Genomic DNA, 23,839 nt, shown 5'->3' on the forward strand with positions numbered 1-23,839 from the left:
TTAACGTAAAATACAAAAAAAAATTTCTTTTTTTTTTTTTTTTTAAACCTGCAAAGGGAACATTAACATAAATTAATTTTTACACTTAAATATAATAATATTATCTTAACGAAATTAATATTCATATTAAAGGATTATATATTATATATTATATATATTATATATTCCTTGTCAGTCCTTCATCTTTTGCCGTTATGTATATGTGTATGTAGGTAATATTTCGTGAGACTGCATTGAATGCTTTTTTTTTTGTTTTTATCCATATATATATTTTCTTAAAGAAAAAAAAAAAAAAAAAAAAAAAAAAAAAGATTCATGCATACACCATGTCAAGAATTAAAATTAATAATTCATCAAAATTATTTTGAAAAATGCTTCAGTTTTATTGTTATTATATTTTATATATTTGTTTTATTTATTTATTTTATATATTAGTTTTAAATTTATAATGATTAATTGGTATTTTAATTAATGTATATTTTAATTTTGATTAAAGTACAATTCATACGTTAATTTGTTATAAGTTAAATTCAGTATATATTTTCGTACAACGAAAGCGGGGAAACAAGCAAATTTGCCAGGAGGAAAGAAAAATAAAAAAATATGTACACAGTATATATATATATATATATAAATGTTATATATAAATATATATAAATATTATATATATATTATATATACATCGTTTTGTGTATATATACATACACGTATATATAATTATACTATTCACTTAACAAATACTGTTATAACATACACGAGCAATCGTTTTTTACGTTATACTTGATGATTGAAAAGAATTGTTTTGATATACGTAAACTTTTAAATAATGACCGCTAAATTATAATAATATAAATTTTAGCCAATGAATTTGACTAAAATAAAGTTCAGCTTTTATTACTAAAATATAATATACCAGAAAAAAAAATATATTAAATAAAATAATTTAAAATATAGGAAAATTCATTTTCTCTTAGAAATGCTAAACGAAATTATATTTCAAGTAGTTATATCTTCAGTTGGAGTTACTATAGTCAATAGCGATAAAATAAAATTTCTTCAAAAATTCAGTTAGAACAACACTTGCATGGGCTTACGCGCTTACAACTAAGCATCCATACACACGCACACACATATATATATATATATATATTTGAATGTACATGTATATATATATTCATCCTACATTCGCATATCTGCTTTGTATATTTTGGTGCTCTGCTTTTTTTTTTTTTAATAAATATTGCCTGTACAGCGCATGTAAAATAAATGCGTTATATTTCACTTAGTGAGAACGAATATTTTAATTATTTAAACAAAATTTGAATTTCTTGTATATGTTAATGCATATTTTGTAAACTGTAAGTTATGTATGTGTATATATGTCTACATATGCGTACGCATAATTACCTATTTACGCTTATATGAATAAATGTAGCTCATCTTCAGGCAAACTGTGGGTTATAAAAATCATTGTTGTAATTTTATCCTGATCATAGCAATGAAATATTTTTTTTTTTTTTTTATGTTTTATGCATACCTGAGGATAAAGAGAGATTGCTTTTATGCTTAATTTTTAAATTTATTAATAAGATTAAATATATATACATTTATATTTATATGTACATATGTTCAACCCTTTGCGCTTTTATAGACCTGAAAACGCTATTATAAATTTTTATATCATTTTTTCGCATAAATGAATGTTCTCCTTTATTAACATAACAGCGAAGTTCCTGTTATAATGCATTTGTGCATACATATATATATATATTTATATTTATATATTTATCTATTTATTTATCTATTTATTTATCTATTTATTTATCTATTTATTTATCTACCTATTTATTTATTTATTTATCTACCTATTTATTTATTTATTTACTTACTTTTTCGTACTTCTACATAGTAACACATATATGTACTTATTCCCGATAATGAATAAAAAAAAATTTAAATGTTTTTCCTGTTTTTCTTTGTAGGGTATGCCATCTACGTATTAATATTGTCCTTTTTATTATATAAAGGAATTCCATGGAATAGGGAAAATTATTACACTTATTTAAATATCGCTCCAAATGCTACAAAACAAGAAATACAGACAGCTTATAGGCAGGCAGCTAAAATTTACCATCCCGTAAGATTAAAACATACCGCAGAAAATGAACAGATGGAAGGGGAAAAAAAAAAAAAAAAATTACAAAAAATATTTTATTAACCCCTAATAATGTTGTGTGTGTATGTACTTGTGATCTACTGAGCGAATTATGTAAATTAATCTCAACATCATTTAACTGAATTTCTTAGGATAAAAATCCAGACGAATCTGCGAATACATCGTTTATAAAATTAAAACAAGCGTACGATATTTTGACGGACGATGTGCGAAGAAGCAATTACAATCGATTTGGGGATTATAAGAATGGTAGTATTAATATTTTTTCGCATTTTATTGTTATTCGATGTTTATACTAAAATATTTTGTTTTTGTTCTTGCTTTTGTTCTTGTTTTTGTTCTTATTTTTGTTCTTATTTTTGTTCTTATTTTTGTTCTTATTTTTGTTCTTATTTTTGTTCTTATTTTTGTTCTTATTTTTGTTCTTATTTTTGTTCTTATTTTTGTTCTTATTTTTGTTCTTATTTTTGTTCTTATTTTTGTTCTTGTTTTTGTTCTTGTTTTTGTTCTTGCTTTTGTTCTTGTTTTTGTTCTTGTTTTTTTTTTTCTCCTTTTTATTTTATTTTATCATTAATATGTATGTATGCCAGTGTGTAAGTGTAATCTAGTATGATGTCGAACATTTGTATTTTTTATTTTTTTTATTTTTCCCCATTGTAAAGGAGAAGTAGACGACAATACAGCTACCATATTAATATGCCTTTCACTAGTTCAGCACACAATGTTTTTCATAATAGGATATTTTTTATCATATCCAAGAAAATTAGAATTTGCGAGGCAGGTACATTAATACTTGTTCCAGGAATAAAAAGATTGAAAAATCTTTTTTTGTTACGTTTTTTTTTTTTTTTTTTTTTTTTTTTTTTTTTTTTTTTTTTTTCCTTTTGTATTCCTTTTCATTTCTATTTTTTTATTTTTTTTTTTTAATTTGTTTACTTTTTTTTTTTTTTTTAACGCTTATTTTATGAAATATTAGACAAATTTATGAAACTTGTTACGTATGAAGAATATTGCATATGTTAATATTTTTTTCTGACTTTGAAATATATTAATGGCACATGTATGCAAATTGTTTTTATATATAAATATATAATTTTTTTTTTTTTTTTTTTTAAAGATATTTTTAGTATACAATATAGCTAGTTTTTGTTTCGAGTTACAATTTCGATTTATAGAAGATGACACAACGTTCGATTGGTTGCCATCAATAGGATATCTTTTGCCATATGAAAAAATAAAATTACTTAGGATGCTATTTCCAGTGGTTTTTTTCATTAGTATATGTTCATCGGCATATACATATACAGATAGGAATGCTACGTTAATTTATTTAATGCGCTCCATTTTATCAACAAACCGAATACTTGTTGAAAGATCAAATGATGTTGTTGATTCAACAAATTATTTAAAAACAAAAGGAGAAGGGTTGGTTAGAAAATTACAACAAATGAGAAAAAATGATATCTCTTCACAATTTAATTTAAAAGGTAATGTAAAGGATAACAAAGATGAAAAGAGTTGTTTAGAAAATGAAAAAAAAGATTCAAAAGAGAAAGAATCTGAAGAGAAATTACTTGAAAATGTACAGGAATTTTCATTAACCTTAGATTCACAGCAAATGAGTTTATTGGAAAAATGTTTTGAATTATTGAAAAATAGAAATTTGAATGAAAAAAAAAGTAAAAAAAAATCCTGGTTTGAGTTTTTTTCCATGCAAATGATATTTGGAATTATATTCGTATATATATGGCTTACATCGAAATAAAAAAAAATATATAAAGGAAAGCGGGAAGATGATAAAATAACGAACTAAATATGTAGTAACAAAATGATCAACTAAAAAAAGTAATATAGTAAGTAACCATAACGACATTGCAGTATAACAATATATAATAATAAAAGGAAAAAATAATAAAGCAATGTAGTAATATAATAATATAGTAACAAAAAAAATGTATTTTTCTCAAATTCTTCGTACACTTCAAACTGTAAAACACTGAAGGAGGAGAGGACAGGGCTTATACATCCCGAATTAAGTAATTGTAAGCATTTCATATGGAAGGATGTACCATTGTAAAACATAAATGTTCGTGTTTATTTATATATGTATATGTATATATCCAGGTGCACATTATGGAACATAAGGCGAAATATTGTTAAATATCCCCCAACTTTATAGTTAAACTTCAAAAACCATTTTTTCGTTTGAATATGTACATAACTGTAACTAATATTTCTTTTTTGTTCTTGATTTTGGAAAATGCTGAAAATTGCAAAAATATTGTAAAAAATAAGAAAAAAAAAAAAAAAAAAAAAAAAAAAAACTTGCTTTTTCTTTATTTGTAAACCCCATTTTGTATTTTTACATGTACAAAAATATACCCACCTTGTCAATTTGGTGATAATATAATAATCAACATGCTATTTATTTTTAGTAATATATGTATATGTGTGTATGTATGTGTATATGTTTATATGTATATATATACATGTGTATTTTTACATTATGTCGGAACATTTAAAGACTCCCTATTTTTAAGTTAAACTATTATAATGAATAGCATAAGATTTTTTTATTTTTTTTTAAATTAAAAGACAATATATAAAAGGAGAAATATATGGTTAATTTTTAAGGTAAATTTTTAAAGGGCACTTATTTTACATATGAAAAAAGGAGGTATAATAATGAGACTGTAAACGTATTTGTGTAAAAAGCAAAATGTGCTACATTCATATTTTCTATGTGTATCTTTATTTATCTATCTATATAAAAACAGGTTAATAGGAATCGAAGGAGGAGCAATAACTATACTTTTGCTCTTACGTAAGCAAGGGTAAATCATATTACGCTCCACAAGGGTATACCCAAATGTGCTTAAAATTTCTCAAAAATCTTGAGAAACAGAGAAAAAAAAAAAAAAAAAAAAAAAAAATGATATGATATGATTTAAAATGATATGATATGATTTAAAATGATATGATATGATATAAAAGGATTTATTATGAAATTAATAAAGTTTACGTAAGTGAACAAAATTGATCATTAGTGAATACTTAATATAAATTAAAAAAAAAAAATTGTACGAGAAAGTTATAATATAAGGAGTAAGAGAACTTTGTTATTTTGAGTATTAATTTTATATCACACACAACACTTTATTTTTTGTCTTCAAGGAAAATAAATATTATGTACATATGTATGTATATAATTCCACCTGTACATAGGACTCTATACTGCGAAAAGCAAATAACAATAAATAAATGTCAAGCACAGACCATAAGTGCAAAGAAAAAATTATAGGTAGAGATATAAGCTCAAGCATAGGCATGAGAGCTAGATTAATTGTAAGAATATTTTCAGTCAGCCCACACTTGTACACAGTTTTGCGCTTGAAATGAAAAGTCTTTCCATTTGATATGCTTCATTTTTAAAAGGAATGGGTGTATCTTCATATCATTGAAAAGTTTCCACGTATTCTAAAGAAATACATATTGTCGAATAGACTGTTATGATGGAAAATGTTGTGCATGCCATCATTTAAATCATCCATTGAGTTATTTACGAAATTTTCAGTGTAATATATATTTTGATTTACACAAGGATAACTTGCATATGTTCTATATGGAACAACATATAAAGGGGTAGTAACATAATTTTGATGATAATTTTCATTAAAATTGTTAATATCATTAATATCATTAATATCATCAATATCACTAAAATCATTAGTATCATTAATATCATTAATATACAATACAGCTCTTTTATTTTTATTTTTTTTGAGAATTGATTTTGATAAATTTAAAGCATAAATATATAAAGTTTTATCGTTCCTTGAGATTTCCATAGAATTAATATAACCACACAAAGCTACATTTTTGAAATTACCAAATATTTTACCTAATCTTGAATAAAACATAAACGTATGAAATAATCTTTTCCCACTTAATAATTCAAATAAATCATCACAAAAATGATTGCAGTTTTTGTATATAAAATTATAAGTGTTTGGTCTATAAATTTTTCCAATAGCATTTAATATTTCTGAAAACTGAGAGTAACTTAACTTTATACATTTTAGTTCATAACTTTTACAATATTGTCCAACAGTTGAATTCTTTGGTTTGCATGTTATTATTCCGTCCATGGAAAAGGTGTATTCACGGCCGAACAACTCAATTCCTTCGAAAACGCGTAAGTGTGCATGCATGTTTGTACGTGAACATACGTGGACATACGGTTATATACGTGTACATATGTATACATGTTTACATGGCCATATATACATACTAACTTATATATATATATACATATATGTATATACACATATTTATCTTTACACCGACACAGCGCCTTTTAGCTTTTTTCTAAAAAGCACATTTCATATTTCGACAAAATTGTTCAACGTATTAATTTTAAGTGAAACTTTTCCTTTTTTATTTTTTTATTTTTTCAAATTTATATTCAATAAATAAAAGGAATTCACCCCATTATTCAGTGAATATAAATTATATACTTTAAAGAATTTAACATTTACCTGTATGACGAACATTTTTCAAAAAAAAAGGAACGTCAAGGGTGTAGGTATGCAACCACACATTCATTTATTTCTGTTTATCCTTCTACATATATGTATATATACGTATACATATACTAGGCTATGTGGGTTGTACCGATATGAAACATATAGTGTGATTTATTATTTTGATAAATGAAATTAAACCTAAAAAGTGTGTAATAAAAAGGGGGGGAGGGAAATAAGTCAGGGTTATAGAACTGTTCTTACGCACACGTTATATGCACCCCATTTGAAATAAATAACAATCTATTTGCAGCAATTTCAAAAAATATGAAAATATGAAAAAATAAAAAAATTAAATAAACTTATTTTATGTTAACCCTTCCTCGATTGATTATCGCCTTAATTATCAGTTACCTTAGTCACACGTTGTACTAATTTTTTTTTGGGTAAAATTCATATTTAGAAGAAAAAAAAAAAAAAAAAAAAAAAAAATACTATTGCAGTACTGACGTATTGTAGTATTGCAGTATTGTCATATTGTAGTATTTCAGTATTGACGTGTTGTAATATTGAAGTACTGAAGTATTGCAGTATTGTACTATTATGTATTGCAGAATGAATAATTAATAATATACAATATAAATATATGGTGGAAGTACTTCCACAATCAAATCTTCGCCTTCATTAAGAGAGGGGAAGAAAAATTATGTACCCAAATATATATTTATAAAAATGTATGTTAGTTTAGTAATAAAATTTCCCTTTATATAATTTTTTCTCTTCGCATGGCATGTTTATAATTGAAAAAAAAAAATATATTTTTATGTCTTTATTTATTTTTTTTTTTTTTTTGATTTCTATTTTAACTTTAGTACATTATCTAAGAATTTATAATAAATCTTGTATAAAATTATTTTACACACATACAAGTGTAAAATAGGGAAATTTTTTTGGTCAATTTTCCACCATTTTTTATTTTGGGAATTTCTTTTTTTAAATATACATGGGTTTAAACAATTTCTTATGAAAAAAAAAAAAAAAGTTCAATTTAGAAAACGTTGTAAAAATGACAGAGATTAATATATAACTTATTGTGTTTCATAATGGAGAATTAACATTAACTAAACTTAAAGTATAGGAAATGGAAATTTTAATAGGAAACTTATACCTCCTTTGGTGAAATTGCGAAAATGTTATTTGGTACACTTGTGTATATATATGAACATATGCGTATTTGTATAATTCATAAGTAAGCATGCACCATTATTATACTAAGTTAAAAAGGGTATTTACTGCAAGAACAAAAAAAAAATTGAAATAAAATTAGGTTGAAATAAAATTAGGTTGAAATAAAATTAGGTTGAAATAAAACTAGGTTGAAATAAAATTAGGTTGAAATAAAATTAGGTTGAAATAAAATTAGGTTGAAATAAAATTAGGTTGAAATAAAATAGGTTGAAATAAAATTAGGTTGAAATAAAATTAGGTTGAAATAAAATTAGGTTGAAATAAAATTAGGTTGAAATAAATTTACGTTGAAATAAATTTACGTTGAAATAAAATTAGGCTGATAAAAAATTAAGTTGAAATAAAATTAGGCTACTAAAAAATTAAGTTGAAATAAAATTAGGTTGATAAAAAATTAAGTTAAAAAAAATTAAGTTGAAACAGGATGATCCCCAAATTTATCCCACGTATAAAATTTCTTAAAAATATAACTTTTATATATAGAAAATATGTATTAAGAGAACACCCAAAAAAAAAAATTTCAAAACATTTTCCGTAGAAAGTTATATATCAATAAAAATTCTTTTCATTTATCCTTTAATGAAAATCATATAATAAAAGGAAAATAATAAAAACGAAATTCATATTTTCTTAATTTTATAAAAATTAACACTTGAACCAACTTGTGTCGCATTTTTTTTAATTTTTTTTTTTTTTTTTTTTTTTTTTTTTTTCATGTTTGTTTTTTTGAACTTTATTAAATAAGGGTAACTATTTTTATTACTCGATTTTACATATTTTCACAAAAATATATTCTATTTGTTAAGAAAAAAAAAAAAAAATTCCAATAAATTAAAAAGTGTAACAAGTTCAAAAAATATACTGGAATAGCATACACATAATAGTTTGTTTTTTTATTTTTTATTGTAAACATAAAAGGGAGATGTTTTTGTTACGAACAACTAAATTTTTTTTTTTTTGTTTTTCAAGAATTATGGAAGAAAAAATAAGACTCTCTGGTTTAAGAGATTTATACATTTTCTTTTTTTTAATAACACATGTTATATAACCATATCAAATGTAAGCCTCAGTATTTTTTGTTCCTATGCAACACAAATATATGGGCATTTTTGTAAAACAATAAAAGAAGTGTTCTCTTTTCCCTTAATACTTTTTTTTCTTTCGGTTAGTTTTCATTTAATTTTTCGACTGTTATAGTAATAATAAATGCAGAAAATATTAAGTCTTTATTTTTCAAATAGACAAAAAAGACTATACATTAAAATTTCCAAAATGCCATAAGTGTTATAAAATGTTCTTTACTTCTTCGGCTTTTTACATGTAAAAAAGGAAAAATGTTTATAATATTTATATTACTTAATATATACATATATGTACTTATGTGTATATATATATATATACGTATGTACATATGTATTGCTTGTTCAGGTAAATAACTATTAAACATATATAGAGAACTTTTTTAAAGTTGATCATTTCTTAACAACACATCAAAATGATTTTAAAAATATGTGTATTATAGCTTTTATGTATATACTGTTACATAAAATGTATGTACGAATATATCTGATTTGTGAAAATTAGAGAGTTATTTAGCATGAGCTGTTCATATTTTTTACCAAAAAAAAACAAAAATATATGAACAGACATTTATTTTTGCGTATGATTGTATCAAAATGGCTAGTAAAAAAAAAAAAAAGGACAGGAAAACAAAATAAAGTATCTTTTTTTTTTTTAAATACACTTAAAAAATGTCATATTATGCAACTTGTTAATAAATTATGTACATAACATATTAATTGGTTAGCAAGCGTGTATTTTCTGAATAAGCACATAAGAGAAAAAAAAAAAAAAAAAGTAAAATGAAAGTAAAAGTAAAAGTAAAAACAAATTGAAGTAAAATAAATTAAATAAAATAAAGTAAAACAAAATTAATAAATAAAAATGAAGCAAAATAAAATAACACATTTTAATATAACATAACAAATAATTATGTAATGAATTATATTTTAAAAACAAAAAAAGGAGATAAATAGAGTTAAAAACAAAAATAACAACCCTCCTAATTGACATTAAAAATTTGAAACTTCAAATAAATCTTTTAAGTCTTTTTTCCTAAAAACAATCTTGTAGGCAAATATTATTTCCCTAGGGTTATCTTATGCCTAGTTATATCAGAAATTTTTTGTTTTTTTGTTTTTCCGCCCTTCCGCCTTCTCCTCTTTTCATTTTTTTCGTAAAATATTCATTTTTTTCCTTTACATTAAACTTCTTAACACATTTTATTTCCTACTTGCAAAATGTCCTGTGCAAATTTCAACTCTCCCTACCAAGCGGAAAAAAGGAGAACATCAGAAAATACGGATAACAAAAATGTCGAATCTGTAAGCACCGCTGTTAATTATGCTGATATGGGTAAATAAATTTTCCAAAAAAATGTAATAGCTACATTTGTGGAATATTACTACTGTACAAATTTTGGTGAAATTAAGTAAAAATGCATTTCTATTTATTTTTTTTTTTTATTTTATTATTTTATTACTTTATTTTATTTTTTTTTTTTTTTGTTATTATAGATCTTATACTTTTTCCCGAAGGATCATTAAAGAATATAAACAACACCGTAGTAAACGAGAAACATTTAGTTGGAAAATCAGTTGCTTTGTTTTTTTCAAACGGAAGTGACCCCAAATGTAGAGCTTTTTTACCGTTCTTACAACAGGTTCTTAATTTTTCTTTTTTGTTCCATTATTCTTAATTTATACACAAGTGCAATTTTTTTCTTTTTAAATAAAATTATCTTTCAAACTATATACACGAAAATGTACTATGTCCAAGTGTTTCTCGCGTGTATGTATATAAGTATATATATGCACATGCGAACTTGCGCATGCTCGTTCCTGCATAGAAAACCTCTTTCGTGTATTGCCTTGAAGACTTATTTATAAAATTTTTCTCTTTTTACCCCTTTTTATTCACTTACATTAATTTATACACAATGAAACAATTTTTTGTACTTTTCCTCAAAAACCTATTCAGTATTATAAAACCATAAACGAAGCAGGGTCTCGTCAAAAAATAGAAGTCATCTTTGTTAGCACTGACCCCGATAGAACATCATTCGAAGACCACAAAAAGCATATGCCCTGGTTATATATTGATATTGCTGACCCATTAACAGATATATTGAAAAAACATTTTAGAATTATGAATTTTCATGAAGTTCCTTTTTATGGATCAGGGCCAAGAAGTGATGTACCTTGCTTAGTTGTTATTGGAAGTGATGGAAGAGAAGCTCAACTTTTACATATTTGCAGTGGAAGGGATGAAGGTGAAAAAGGTATATTAAGATGGGACTACAGAAATAATGTCTATTCGCTGAATAAAAATGAGTCATCATTTTAGTAAGTAGTTTACCATCATGGCTAATAATATGAAAGCGAAGAAAAAAAGAAAAAAAAAGAAAAAAATTTATTTTCAAACACACTCCGATGTCTTCATATCATATATGTTCATAAGCAGATATATATCTTACCTATTTGATATTTCATATGTGTAAGTTCAGAAAATCTTTAATCGAACAGACGAGCATAAAAAGACGTTTTTGTTCATATACTATTTTTAACGGCACATAGACCTGTACACTTACCTACTTACATACATACATACATGCATAAATACTTATATGCATACGTGAATAACCGCTTATGCGCATATCCATGTTATGTAATATTTTTTTCATCCCAGCTGCTATTTTTTTTTTTTATTAATTTTTTCCTTATTTGTACAAGGCATATCCTGTGCTTGGCCCATTCTTAATTTTTATAATTTTGAATTCTTTTTGAATATAATTTTTTACGTTTTTTTGTATTATTTTTTTTGTATTATTTTTTTTGTATTATTTTGTTAGTATTATTTTGTTAGTATTATTTTGTTAGTATTATTTTGTTAATAATATTTTGTTAATAATATTTTGTTAATAATATTTTGTTAATAATATTTTGTTAATAATATTTTGTTAATAATATTTTTTGTATTGTTTTTATTTATTTATTTATTTATTTTTTGTTTTTTTGCAATTTACTGATTTGTGAAAACTATTAAATTAAACTTCAAGACAAAAATTGCTATTTTGGATTGAATTCTAGCAAAAACAAAAAAAAAAAAAAAAAAAACGAAATGGGAGTAAAAATATATTAGAAATACGAGTAAAAATAGGAATGGAATAGAAATATAAATAAAATTAGGAATCAACGTAGTAATACACGTAATTCTTGTAGTAATGCGCGTACTAATACATTAGTAGTGCCCGTAGTAATAGGCTTAGAAATGGAAGCAAGAAGGGGGAATTATAAATCGGTGCACCAAAATGTACACTTTGATTAACAGCTAAGAAAGAGTAAAAATAAGGTAGGTGTGCAACATCCCCATAATTCTAGTGTGGAGTATGTTTTTATACCATGTACCGTAATAAAATATATATATATATATGTATATTTGTATACCTGAGTTTGAAAATTATACTAAATGACGTAGCAATTAATAACTTTTAAGAATAAAAAGAATAAATTTCGTAATTTTTAAATATTATGACCTTTGATAAAAATGTGATACGATATTTTTTGTAGTGCATATGGGGAAGTATAAAAATATAATCAAATTAGAAAGTGATAGAATTCATATATGTGTATATATATATGTTCCTTTGTTCATGTTGCCCCTTTTTTTTTTTTTTTTTTTTTTTCTCTTAATGAAATTTTATTTCTTGTTACAACTTAGAGAGGCTTATATAGGAAATGTGCTAATTACTATTTGAGCTTGTTTGTGCATATTCTGCTTTATTTCTTTGTTTCTTTAATTCTTTAATTCTTAACTTGTTTCCTTTTATTTTATTTTTTTTTTTTTTGTCACTAAATTCACAGCAATTAATAAAATTGGAACATCTGATTTAGTTAAACGAATCCTCATTCTGGACAAACCTTTACATAACGCATAGCGCATAAAACATAACTCAGTTGATACACTGTTTATTTAATATGTTTTTCACCTAGTGCCATGCCCGCTTGATGTTCAACTTGCTTGATGTGCTATTTAGTGTTCTACTCACTTAATGAGTAATTTGCCACATGCGCTATAAAAACGTGTATATGCAAAAAATTGGTAATCATGTAAATTGAAAAATTTGGGGCTAATATTAATAATTTCACGTTAGTATATACATAAATTAGGAATTTATTTTGTGAAACTTCAAATTAAAAAAAAAAAAAAAAAAAAAAAAAAATTAAGATGATACTGACAATGATGATGACAACGATAACGACGATAATGAAGTCCACTTCCTTTTTTCGTGTATATTTTTTCTCCCTTTTGTGTTTATTTTTTATTTCCATTTTTACGCATGAACATGTGGAATGTGCCATATGGGAGGGGATAAGTGATGAGGAGGTGAAGCATGTGAAGCACTTGACGCATGATGTAGAGTTACAAATATACAGTCAACATACATCCAATTGTATAGCATTATTCTGTAATAATAAAGAATTAAAATGTAAAAATGTGTACAAAGAATTTGTTAAAGCTTCTAATGAGTTGGTAGGAGAAGATATAATTTTTGTATATGTGGACACATTAACATTAGAAAAAACAGCTGATAATTTTGATATAAAATCAATTCCAAAAATATTAACATTTAGAGATTTTGATCCAGAAAAAGGATATACATTTAGTAAACCATATACAAAAGAAAATATAATTGAATGGTTTAAATTATTACCGGTACCATCAATAGAAATTATGGATGAAAATAATGTAGACAAATATGTAGACATGCAAAAGAAAAAAGGATATGCTAGTATTATAGCATATTGTATAAAGGGTTCTGATAATTTACATAAATTTGTGCATTTTGGAGAAACACATAAATTGCAAAATTTATCTGTTGGTTTAGTTTATGTAAAAAAGGAAGAAGAAACAAAAATAGATATTTCAAATGGACCAGGTGTTACTGTTCCAAATGACCAAATTAAATATAAAGATACTTATAAACCTGATAATAATATATGGAGCTCAGAAGAAATTTTAAATTTTGCTAGTGAATACATGAAACAGTTTCCCATTATAATTAATTATAGTAGGAAAATAATTAAACCCATGCAAAATGATTTATATTTATATATATATATATACCCTGGTGAATATTCAGATGCTTTATATTCCCAGTTGTATAGCGTTATAAAAGCGAACCCTCAGGTAATACTACCTCGACATCCGCCTCCCACTACATGGTGAGGGTTCCCTCTCGCTGCGTACGACCGCGCACATGTATGCATATACGTATATATGTGTGTAGGTGTACACACAAGTATTTATGCATATGTGTATATATACGTAATTATGTATTTATTTACGTATCTATGTGGGTGCTCTTCCCCCCCGTGTGCATTTTTTCCTTCGTAGGTTAAGTTTGTCTTTCCGAAGAGCGAAGAAATTACCGACATTTTGGGGATAGAGACCCACGCAAACTTGTTGTGCATTATGGATTACAGTAACGCGTCAATGGATATACTTTACAGTTCCCTAAGACCAAAAAAATATATTAAAGAGATAGATGGAAATATTAAAGTAGATGACGTATCAACATTTTTGGATGATTTTTTTACCAATAAAATAACACAATTTAAAAAATCGCAGAAAGCTATAAAAAGGAGGGAAAAACAAGAGTTCCAAATATTATGTGGTAATAATTTTGAATCTTTTGTTTTTGCTCCTGAAAAAATAGTTTTAGTTTTTTATCATGTCGAGGGATGTAAAGAATGCACACCACTTTTCTCCTTTTGGAATAGTGTAGCAAATTATTTTCATTTGGAATACAAATACGAAGATATTTTAGTAGCTACAATGGATGCAAAATTAAATGATATGGTCGATGAAACAATAGACTTTTACCCAAGCGTAGCTATATACCCAAAAGGTTATACAAAAATTTGACTGAGGAAAAGAAACTCTCCTTCATGTTCGACTGTTCATTTTTGGGTGTTTAATTAACGCTATAATGTGTTTAAAGAATTTATCCAACGAACATTTGTGTCGAACCACGTCGTGCTACACTGTACTGTACATTTGTCCTTTTCTTTTTCATAGGCGAAAATAAATTGAGGAGAAGGAAGTTCCTTTTATTTCCTATCAAGCTTGACACGTTAATAGACATAGTGGATGAGCTCTTAGAGGACGTAACAGAAGACCTATAAAATTGTTATGCCATTATATTGTACGAGTACGTTTGTGCATTTTTTGTTTATCCGCGTTCTCTGTTCGTTTTATTTTTCATTCACTCTGTGTACTTTATTCGTTTTATTTTTTTTTTTTCATTCGTGTACTTTATTCGTTTTATTTTTTTTTTCATTCGTGTACTTTATTCGTTTTATTTTTTTTTTCATTCGTGTTCTCTATTTGTTTTATTTTTTTTTTTTTTTTCCTACGCATACTTTTATTTAGTTTTTATTCACTCCGTATAAATGTATTCATTTCATATCTTTTTCATTCCCTCAAGTTATATATTTGTCTTTCTTTTTATTTTTTGCTTTTTCTTTTTTCCTCATCTTTTTTTCGCTCATTTTACTTAATTTTTTTTTTTTTTTTTTTTTTTTGTGTAATGAGCACCACTTTTCGAAAATTTTAAGAGACAAATGTATCTCATTTAAAAGGACAGTTTTAAAAAAAATAAAATATGAGTTGGTTAACATTCAAATGAACGCGGATAAATTTATGTGCGCGTGTGCATGCGCATACGTACACACGTATATGTGTACCTATATATGTACGTGTATATGTACTTATACATTTATATGCTTGTATACATGTTCCCCTATGTGTACCCATTTTTACACCTTCTTGTTGACCCTTTTTCAGTTCACTCAAAATGCATGCACTTGGTAAAAATACAACATGAAAGATAATTGATCTTTTTTTTTTTTTTTTTGGGTAGTTGTACTTACATGTACAACATCAGATTGGATGTTGTTACGACTTTTCTGTAATTGCGTCTTTTTTGCTGAAATTCCATGCGTGTCTTATGCTTTTTTTTTTTTTTTTTTTTATTTTATTACTATACGTGTGTATAATAATTTTTTTTTTTTTAATTCATGTATAATTGTTTATAAATATACAGTTTACGCACTTTTACAACTTTGTTTCCTTTGCTTTTGTTATATTTTTTTAACTCTCTTCTTGTTGCATATATGAGATGTCAGTAGTTTACAAAAAAAGGAAGCGGGTTAATATATATATATATATATATATATATATATATATATATATATATATATATATATATATATATATATATATATATATATATAGATATAGATATATACATACACATATACATATACATATATATACATCCACGCACAAATAACACACGCATGTATACAATATTTGATGATTAATTTCATTTTTCGCTTCACTTAATTTCGCCTCCTTAAATTGACGAGACAACACAAAGGAGAAAAAAGCAATAACAAATTGGCTGGAAAAAAAAAAGAGAAAAAAGGGGGAAGAAGTTGAAGTTAAAAGAAATAGAGAGACGTAGAAGAAAGTTGAAAGACATAGAAAGACAACAGAAAAAACAAAATTATTTTTACAATTTTTGTAAAAAGTTACGAGCTTCCTATTTGCGTTGTACTGTAGTTTTACGGCTCGTAAATTTACAAATATAGCAAAGGACAGTTATATATATAGCTACTATAGGAACACATTGTACGTACCCCCATTTCGACAAAATGATGTACCTAACTAAAGTTATTTTCAACGCGTGTCTGGCTATCCTTAACTGTAGCCTGTGTCTGTCTTCAACAAGCTTGGCAAGAAAAATGTTGATCGATGATATGAAGATATGCCCGCATGGGTACAGAGGATGTCCAAAAGAGAAATGGTACTTTGCAACATTTTATTTTATGATATATATTAGTGGGTTTTTGGGATGTTTTATATCTTTATATTTTAAGAACGCAAACAGAAGGAAATTAATGTTAGCTATACACTATTTATTTATTATTGGAAGTACATTAACATTTTATACGTCACCTCATGTTATTATAACATTATTTTCTCAAGCCTTTTTTGGATTAGCTATCGGATGCTCAGTTGTTACTGTATGTTTTTATGTACTTGAATATTCTCCAAAAGAAGATCAAAATTATTATGGATATATTATTCAAGTATTTTTTTCCATTGGATTATTAATTAGTTATATATTTGGAGCTTGTTATGAAAATATACGATTTTCAAATCCAAAGACTAATCGTATAGTACTTTTATTATTATATAAGACACATATGTGTTTACCTATCATATTCAGTATAATAGCATTAATATTATTTCATTTTGTATTTACTATGGATACACCATTACATCTATATGAATCGAAAAAATATGATAAATTTGAAACCTTAAAAACAACAATTAACTCAAAAAATTTTGATGAAAAGAAAGAATACCACACTAATAAAAAAACAGAAGAAGTAAGTTTACTAGGTAATGATATTGCCATATATGATTTTTTTAAAAATAAAGATTTAAGAAAATTATCTTTAACATCATGTCTTCTATGCCATTTATACTCATTTAGTGGCTCCTTTTTATTTTTTAACAAGATGTTCTTATTTTATAAAATTTTCTCCTCTACAATGGCAAACACATTTATTTCTACTGGATTTATATGCCTATATGCTATATGCTCTATTATTGTAGTCACTGTACTATCACATCGTTTTCAAAAGAAGGATTTATTAATAACTGGACTTCTACTACAAACTATAGCATCTGTTTGTATAGTTGGTTCATACTTTTTAAAATTTACGAACGTTTTCAATCAACTTGTAATAACAGCAGCTATAACAATATATTTTACTGGTTTATCCTTAGGCTTTGGACATATTTTATGGACTCATATTTATGAATTATTTCCCAAGGAGAGTAAAAGTGTAGCCGCTTTCTGTTCATATAGCTCTCTTTTTATTGCTGCTCTGATTATGTCCATATTGTTAGAATTCCTTAGCATGAAATATTATTGCTACTTATTTATTACATTTATCGTATCGCTACTTTTGTCTATTTTGTTTTTTAACTCATTTTATGAAGAAGATTCCATGGTCATCAAGAGGCACGATTCAGTGCAGGCCTGAAGCAAGCTCTCCGTGTTGCGAATAGGTGGGTCCACATTAGTGTATACATGTGTATATACATGTGTATATATATGTGTGCATGTACATGTGCATGTACATGTACATGCACATATGAATATATACTCACCTGCCTGCTCCTGCGATGGCAAATACTAATCGAAAAAACAAATGACGACGCCTTGAATTCCTAAGCCACAACATCAAACAGATTTTTCCACCTCACGAACTGAGAAAGGATTTTATCAAACAAAATACAGCGAAATTTCAGTATTACCATTAAAAAATATATGGGTACCAAAAAGGGGAAATGAAATGAAAGCACAAATCTGAAAATAGACGAAGTATACAAACAAAAATACTCACGCACACCATGCATGAGTGCACACATCATTACGTGCGTTAATACATATCTAAGTGCATATATAAATGCGTATATATGTTTACATTCTTAAACACAGTATGAGAACACGTCTCTGAGTTGTATGTTTTTACGAGTTCCCTCCTTTACTTTTCCTTTTTCTCCCACATTTCATTCACCCTTTGTATCACTTGACTTTTTTTAAGTCTATTAATACCATTTTATGTTTCATTTCTGCTGTAATAACTTTCATAAAAAACAAACATTTTTTTTTAGTTTTTTGTTTTTAGTCAATTTTTAATTATCCATATTTTTACTCGCCAAGAGCTCAGTTCATACTTTTTCCCTTTTACACAGTGTGCTGTGATTATCATTAATATTATTTTCACTTCATTTTACTCAGTTTTGCTAAATTTTACTCTATTTTATTTTATGTTTTTATCCTTTTTATGTATGCTCTTACGATTTAATCTTTTTCAATTCCACTTCTTTGCTTTTGTTAATTTTAAATTTTATCTAGCCAAAAAAAAAAAAAAAAATAAATAAATAAAATTGAAGTTAAAAAAAAAAAAAAAGTGATAACATTCGGCATTAATGAGGCAGAATATGTTTTGGGCATAAATAAATATACATATAATACTATTGCATGAATATATATATATACATATGTACATAAATGCATAAGTACATGATGCCAACATGTTTTAACACGAGTTGGGTGTTACCTTTCCGAGTAAGATACATTTGTAGATCCCTCAGTTGAGATGATAACAAGTTATATATTAAGGTTCCGAAAATATTCCAAATTATAGTTTCTTTGAATGTATGATATTTGAATTGTTTTTATTAATTTTGTCGGTTTAATATTCTCTAATTTAAATTATTTATATCTTGCCTCCTTTTTTTTTTCTTTATCTTTTTTTTATAAAATCCTTGACAATACTTTCTTCTGTTAATGCTCTCAGAAATGGCAAAATTTTCTCTAGTAAAAAGATATGCGTAGAATGAGATTGTTTATTTTCTTTGGCCGAAATATACGATGAGAAAAAAAAAAATTATAAGCGCTTACTTCTTTTTAATACTTTTCTCATTTGCCAGTATAATAATAAAAACATATGTATGTGGAAAAATAAAATTAGAAATTGTTGACTCTGACAAAAAATCCATTGAAGGGAAAATAAAAAATAATGTGAAACAGTTTAGCCAGAAAAAATTATTGGTAATAACGAATATAACTAATTTAGAAGTAACACACAAGAGCTTTTTAAGTTTGTTAAGTGGGAAAGAAGGAAACTACGTGAAAAAGGTCGTTCACATTGATAAGGGTAGCACGAGTGATAGGAATGGTAAAGCACTGGATGGTGGGGATGGCAAAGCAGTGGGTTGTGTGAATGGAAAAACAAAGAACGGAGAAAGCGAGTTATTCGGAAAAATAGACCACTCCTTGTATGACGGATTAGTAATCATATTGGATACCCTGGATGACGATATCATTACAAAATTAAATATTGATTATGTAAAATCATTTATAGAAAAGAAGAAGCATATATTTTTAAGCCTAAATCGAGTGAATGGAAAAATTGCAAGTGATTTCCTAAATGAACTGAACCTAAATGTGCATGGAAATAACTCGTACGTTTATGATAATTTTAATAGTATATTATTAAAAAGAGGATATTTTGATGGGAAAGAAAAAGTGGGAAAAGCTTTTTATTCAACTGAAATAATAGAAAATACGCCCATAATAGTAAGCATATTAAAAAAGAGAAAACAATGTATATTATTCAAAGGAACAGCACATTCTGTTTTGTTAAAAAACAAATATTATCTAAACGTTTTAACATGCCCCAAAACATGTGTCTTATATGATAAGAATGATAATATTATGAAAAAACGAAAACAAGGAACAGATTTGTTATTAGTATCATCCATTCAATTAGAAAATAATTTTCGTTTAATTTTTTCTTCCTCCTCTGATATATTTTCAGACTTATTTTTTAGTTTAAATAAAGATAACTATAAATTTGCTGATAATATAATTCAGTGGAATTTAAAAATGACTGGTATTTTAAGATATAATAATTTTAAATTATATAAAAAAGGAGATAAAGAAAAAAAGGATTTTTTTGTAGATGATTCTGTTCTTATATCTATTGATTTATATGAATTAAATAACAGTTATTGGATACCTTATAAAGAAAATGACATACAATTTGAATTGATTAAAATGGAAATTATAACAAGAAAATTTTTTTATACAAATAAATATATCAACAGTCCAACGTACTACAAATATATAAATTTACCAAAAGAACATGGGGTTTATAAATTACATATTTATTATTTGAGAAAGGGATATAATATTTTAAACTTGGAATATTTTATACCTGTTAGATCGTTTTTACATTATGATAAAAGTAAAAAAGTAAAACTAAAAAATTATCCTTTCTATTTTTACATTTATTTATCGCTCTTTTGCTTTTTTATTATCACGTTGATAATTTTGTTTGACGATTCGAGGTGTACCAGTGAGGAGGCAAAAAAAGAAAAAATGGCCTAAATATTTGTCATACAAATGGGTATAAGTAGAATGTTTCACGAGTCCGTATGGCACGTAGAAGAATATATGTGTACGTGGGTACGTGCGTATGTACATATTTACATGTGTACTTGTTTATACATACACCTTTGTCGTTGCACTCCCACATACAGTTTCATAGCTCGCACTGACATATTACAGCTGTTTTTCACTTTTGTTCTATACTTTATTTTTAAATATTCCACATATGAATATGCATTACATATATATATATATATATACTATGTACACAGATGTGCACACTGATGATTATTTTTTCTCCCACCCATTTTAACATAGGCGTTCCAATTTATTTCTTTATTAAAAGGCTGCCACTGGTTAGCAAATTTTTTTTTTTTTTCAATTATATTCTTTCAATTTTTTACTTTTCTATATTTTGTATTTTATCTATTTTATCCATTTTATCTATTTTTTTTTTTTTTTTTTTTTTTTTTTTTTTTTTTTTTTTTTTTCTTTTTGGTTTTTTCTATTTTTATTTTTTTTGTGGTAACAATTTTTTTTAATGTTCATATTTGATTTCATTGTAAAATAGTGCGTTTGCAGAATCATAATATGTTTAACATTTATGCGCGGAAAAATTGTTCAATTAAAGATGGGTAAAAAATGCACATATAACACACGCAAGAATTCATGTACATATACATTTATGTATGCATATATGTACATATGTATGAATGTACGTATGTATGTACGTGTGTAGGTAAGTACGCATGAATGTACGTGTGTATGTAAGTACGCATGAATGTACGTATGTATACACATTATGTATAACTTGTACAAAATTAACTTAATTTGTCCTTTTGAGTTTACTCCATTCCATAATTAATGCATAAATAATTTAGAGTGCATTTCGTTTTGAACCGATTTAATAAAATTTTCGTACAATTTTAAAACATCTTATCACATCGAATTTGACAGTTCAAAAGAATCGTAATTCTCCTTGCTAAACTGGCGGTTTGTATATATTTTTATTATTTGCGGTTTGTATATTTTTTTAATATTTGCGGTTTGTATATTTTTTTAATATTTGCGGTTTGTATATTTTTTTAATATTTGCGGTTTGTATATTTTTTTATTATTTGCGGTTTGTATATTTTTTTATCCGACATCAGGAACGCAAGACAAAATTGAAGTTTCATTTTGAAGTTACAATTTGAAGTTATAATTTGAAGTTTTAATTTGAAGATTTAATTTGAAGATTTAATTTGAAGTTTTAATTTGAAGATTTAATTTGAAGATTTAATTTGAAGATTTAATTTGAAGTCTGTTTTACGTTTTAATTTCACACATTAATTTTACGTTTCAGTTTTATGTTTTTATTTTTTTATTTTATTTTATATTTTTGGTATTTTAAATGAACACTGTGCAGTAATGAAATACTTAAACAATTTAAAGGAACTGGAAAATAAGATAAAAGCAATATGTGATAATTATTCTGTTGTTAGCCCACCAAAAATATTAATAGTAACTAAGAATGTAGGAATAGAGGAAATAAACAACATTCACACCTATGATAAAAAATACCATTTCGGGGAAAACTCTATTGATGTTTTAGCAGAAAAATCTGAACAGTTACCAGGTACAATAAAATGGCATTTCATAGGTAATTTACAATCAAAAAAATGTAAATATGTTTTAAATATAAAAAATTTGTATATGATTGAATCATTAGATAAACAAAAAAAAGCAATGTTATTAAATAATTATTTAAAAATTATGAATGAAAATGAACAGAATAATAGTGATAATTTAAAAAAAATTCGTGTACTGATACAAATTAAAACTGCTGATGATCCAAATAAGACAGGAATGTTACATAATAATTATGAGGATATTGAAAATACCATTGTATACATTATTACCAACTGCAATTTCTTAATATTTAAAGGGTTAATGACTATATCTTCCTTAGAAATAAATACACGAGAAAATTCATTTATTATTTTAAATAATATAAGAAAGAGACTTTTAAATAATCAAATTGTAAGTAATTATTTTCAGAATAAAAAATTTCATATGAGTATGGGAATGTCTGGTGATTTTGAGCTAGCCATTAAGCATCATGCAACTCATCTAAGGGTTGGACGAGCAATTTTCAGCTAATTTGCTATTATTTTTGACTTAATTTGCGATTATTTTGTGCTTAATTTGTAGTTAACCTTCACTCAATTTGCATTTATTATTCTCTGAATTTGTGGTTATTTCGCATTTAACTTTGAGTAATTTTTCAGTTAATTTTTTTTTTTTTTTTCTGACTTGTTCATGTATTTTAGGTATCAATTACCGCTATTCGTATCTACAATGTGTGTGTGCGTGGACATGTGTATAGGTTTAATATGAGGAGAGGTTGAATATATGGATAGGTTGAATATGTGGATAGGTTGAATATGTGGATTGGTTGAATATGTGGATTGGTTGAATATGTGGATAGGTTGAATATGTGGATAGGTGAATATGTACGTATGTGCATATATGTAATGCGTGTATGTATATATATATATATATATATATATATATATATATATTCATATGTACATACATGCGCTTATATTACACATGTGTGCACATTCGGATATCATCTGTATTTGGCTTGAATTGGGAAATGTATATAATTTTTAAATATTTTTTATTCGTTATTACAACTTTACAATAGTGCTATTCTTTTCCCTTCATTTCATTTTCAATTTCAATTATCTTCTTTTTCTTTTTTGTTATTAATTTTTTAAATATTTACGAATTAATAAAATTGTT

General features: G+C 25.5%; 7 protein-coding genes across 7 annotated transcripts; 6 read left to right on the forward strand and 1 right to left on the reverse strand.

Moving 5' to 3' along the window:
• Window positions 1-976: 976 nt before the first annotated feature.
• On the forward strand, window positions 977-3,941 carry PmUG01_07030600 (DnaJ protein, putative; the record flags this gene model as incomplete). Its single annotated transcript, XM_029004048.1, has 5 exons — window positions 977-1,067; window positions 1,983-2,137; window positions 2,308-2,428; window positions 2,839-2,957; window positions 3,294-3,941. 5 exons carry the CDS (start codon window positions 977-979, stop codon window positions 3,939-3,941), a joined length of 1,134 nt encoding a protein of 377 aa, XP_028860776.1.
• Window positions 3,942-5,625: 1,684 nt separating this feature from the next.
• PmUG01_07030700 (PPPDE peptidase, putative) lies at window positions 5,626-6,781 on the reverse strand (the record flags this gene model as incomplete). The annotated part of the gene is made up of 2 exons (XM_029004049.1): window positions 5,626-6,359; window positions 6,715-6,781. 2 exons carry the CDS (start codon window positions 6,779-6,781, stop codon window positions 5,626-5,628), a joined length of 801 nt encoding a protein of 266 aa, XP_028860777.1.
• Window positions 6,782-10,247: 3,466 nt separating this feature from the next.
• Window positions 10,248-11,352, forward strand: TrxL1 (thioredoxin-like protein 1, putative; the record flags this gene model as incomplete). The annotated part of the gene is made up of 3 exons (XM_029004050.1): window positions 10,248-10,362; window positions 10,545-10,669; window positions 10,987-11,352. 3 exons carry the CDS (start codon window positions 10,248-10,250, stop codon window positions 11,350-11,352), a joined length of 606 nt encoding a protein of 201 aa, XP_028860778.1.
• A 1,893-nt stretch (window positions 11,353-13,245) lies between these two features.
• PmUG01_07030900 (protein disulfide isomerase, putative) lies at window positions 13,246-15,194 on the forward strand (the record flags this gene model as incomplete). The annotated part of the gene is made up of 3 exons (XM_029004051.1): window positions 13,246-14,196; window positions 14,404-14,917; window positions 15,088-15,194. 3 exons carry the CDS (start codon window positions 13,246-13,248, stop codon window positions 15,192-15,194), a joined length of 1,572 nt encoding a protein of 523 aa, XP_028860779.1.
• Window positions 15,195-16,727: 1,533 nt separating this feature from the next.
• MFS3 (major facilitator superfamily domain-containing protein, putative) lies at window positions 16,728-18,131 on the forward strand (the record flags this gene model as incomplete). The annotated part of the gene is made up of 1 exon (XM_029004052.1): window positions 16,728-18,131. The coding sequence occupies one exon, from the start codon at window positions 16,728-16,730 to the stop codon at window positions 18,129-18,131; it is 1,404 nt and encodes a 467-aa protein (XP_028860780.1).
• Window positions 18,132-19,528: 1,397 nt separating this feature from the next.
• PmUG01_07031100 (dolichyl-diphosphooligosaccharide--protein glycosyltransferase, putative) lies at window positions 19,529-21,049 on the forward strand (the record flags this gene model as incomplete). Its single annotated transcript, XM_029004053.1, has 1 exon — window positions 19,529-21,049. One exon carries the CDS (start codon window positions 19,529-19,531, stop codon window positions 21,047-21,049), a length of 1,521 nt encoding a protein of 506 aa, XP_028860781.1.
• A 1,410-nt stretch (window positions 21,050-22,459) lies between these two features.
• PmUG01_07031200 (pyridoxal 5'-phosphate dependent enzyme class III, putative) lies at window positions 22,460-23,191 on the forward strand (the record flags this gene model as incomplete). The annotated part of the gene is made up of 1 exon (XM_029004054.1): window positions 22,460-23,191. The coding sequence occupies one exon, from the start codon at window positions 22,460-22,462 to the stop codon at window positions 23,189-23,191; it is 732 nt and encodes a 243-aa protein (XP_028860782.1).
• Between the last annotated feature and the right edge of the window lie 648 nt (window positions 23,192-23,839).

The sequence above is a fragment of the Plasmodium malariae genome (assembly GCF_900090045.1).
Source record: "Plasmodium malariae genome assembly, chromosome: 7".
Taxonomy (NCBI): Eukaryota; Apicomplexa; class Aconoidasida; order Haemosporida; family Plasmodiidae; genus Plasmodium; species Plasmodium malariae.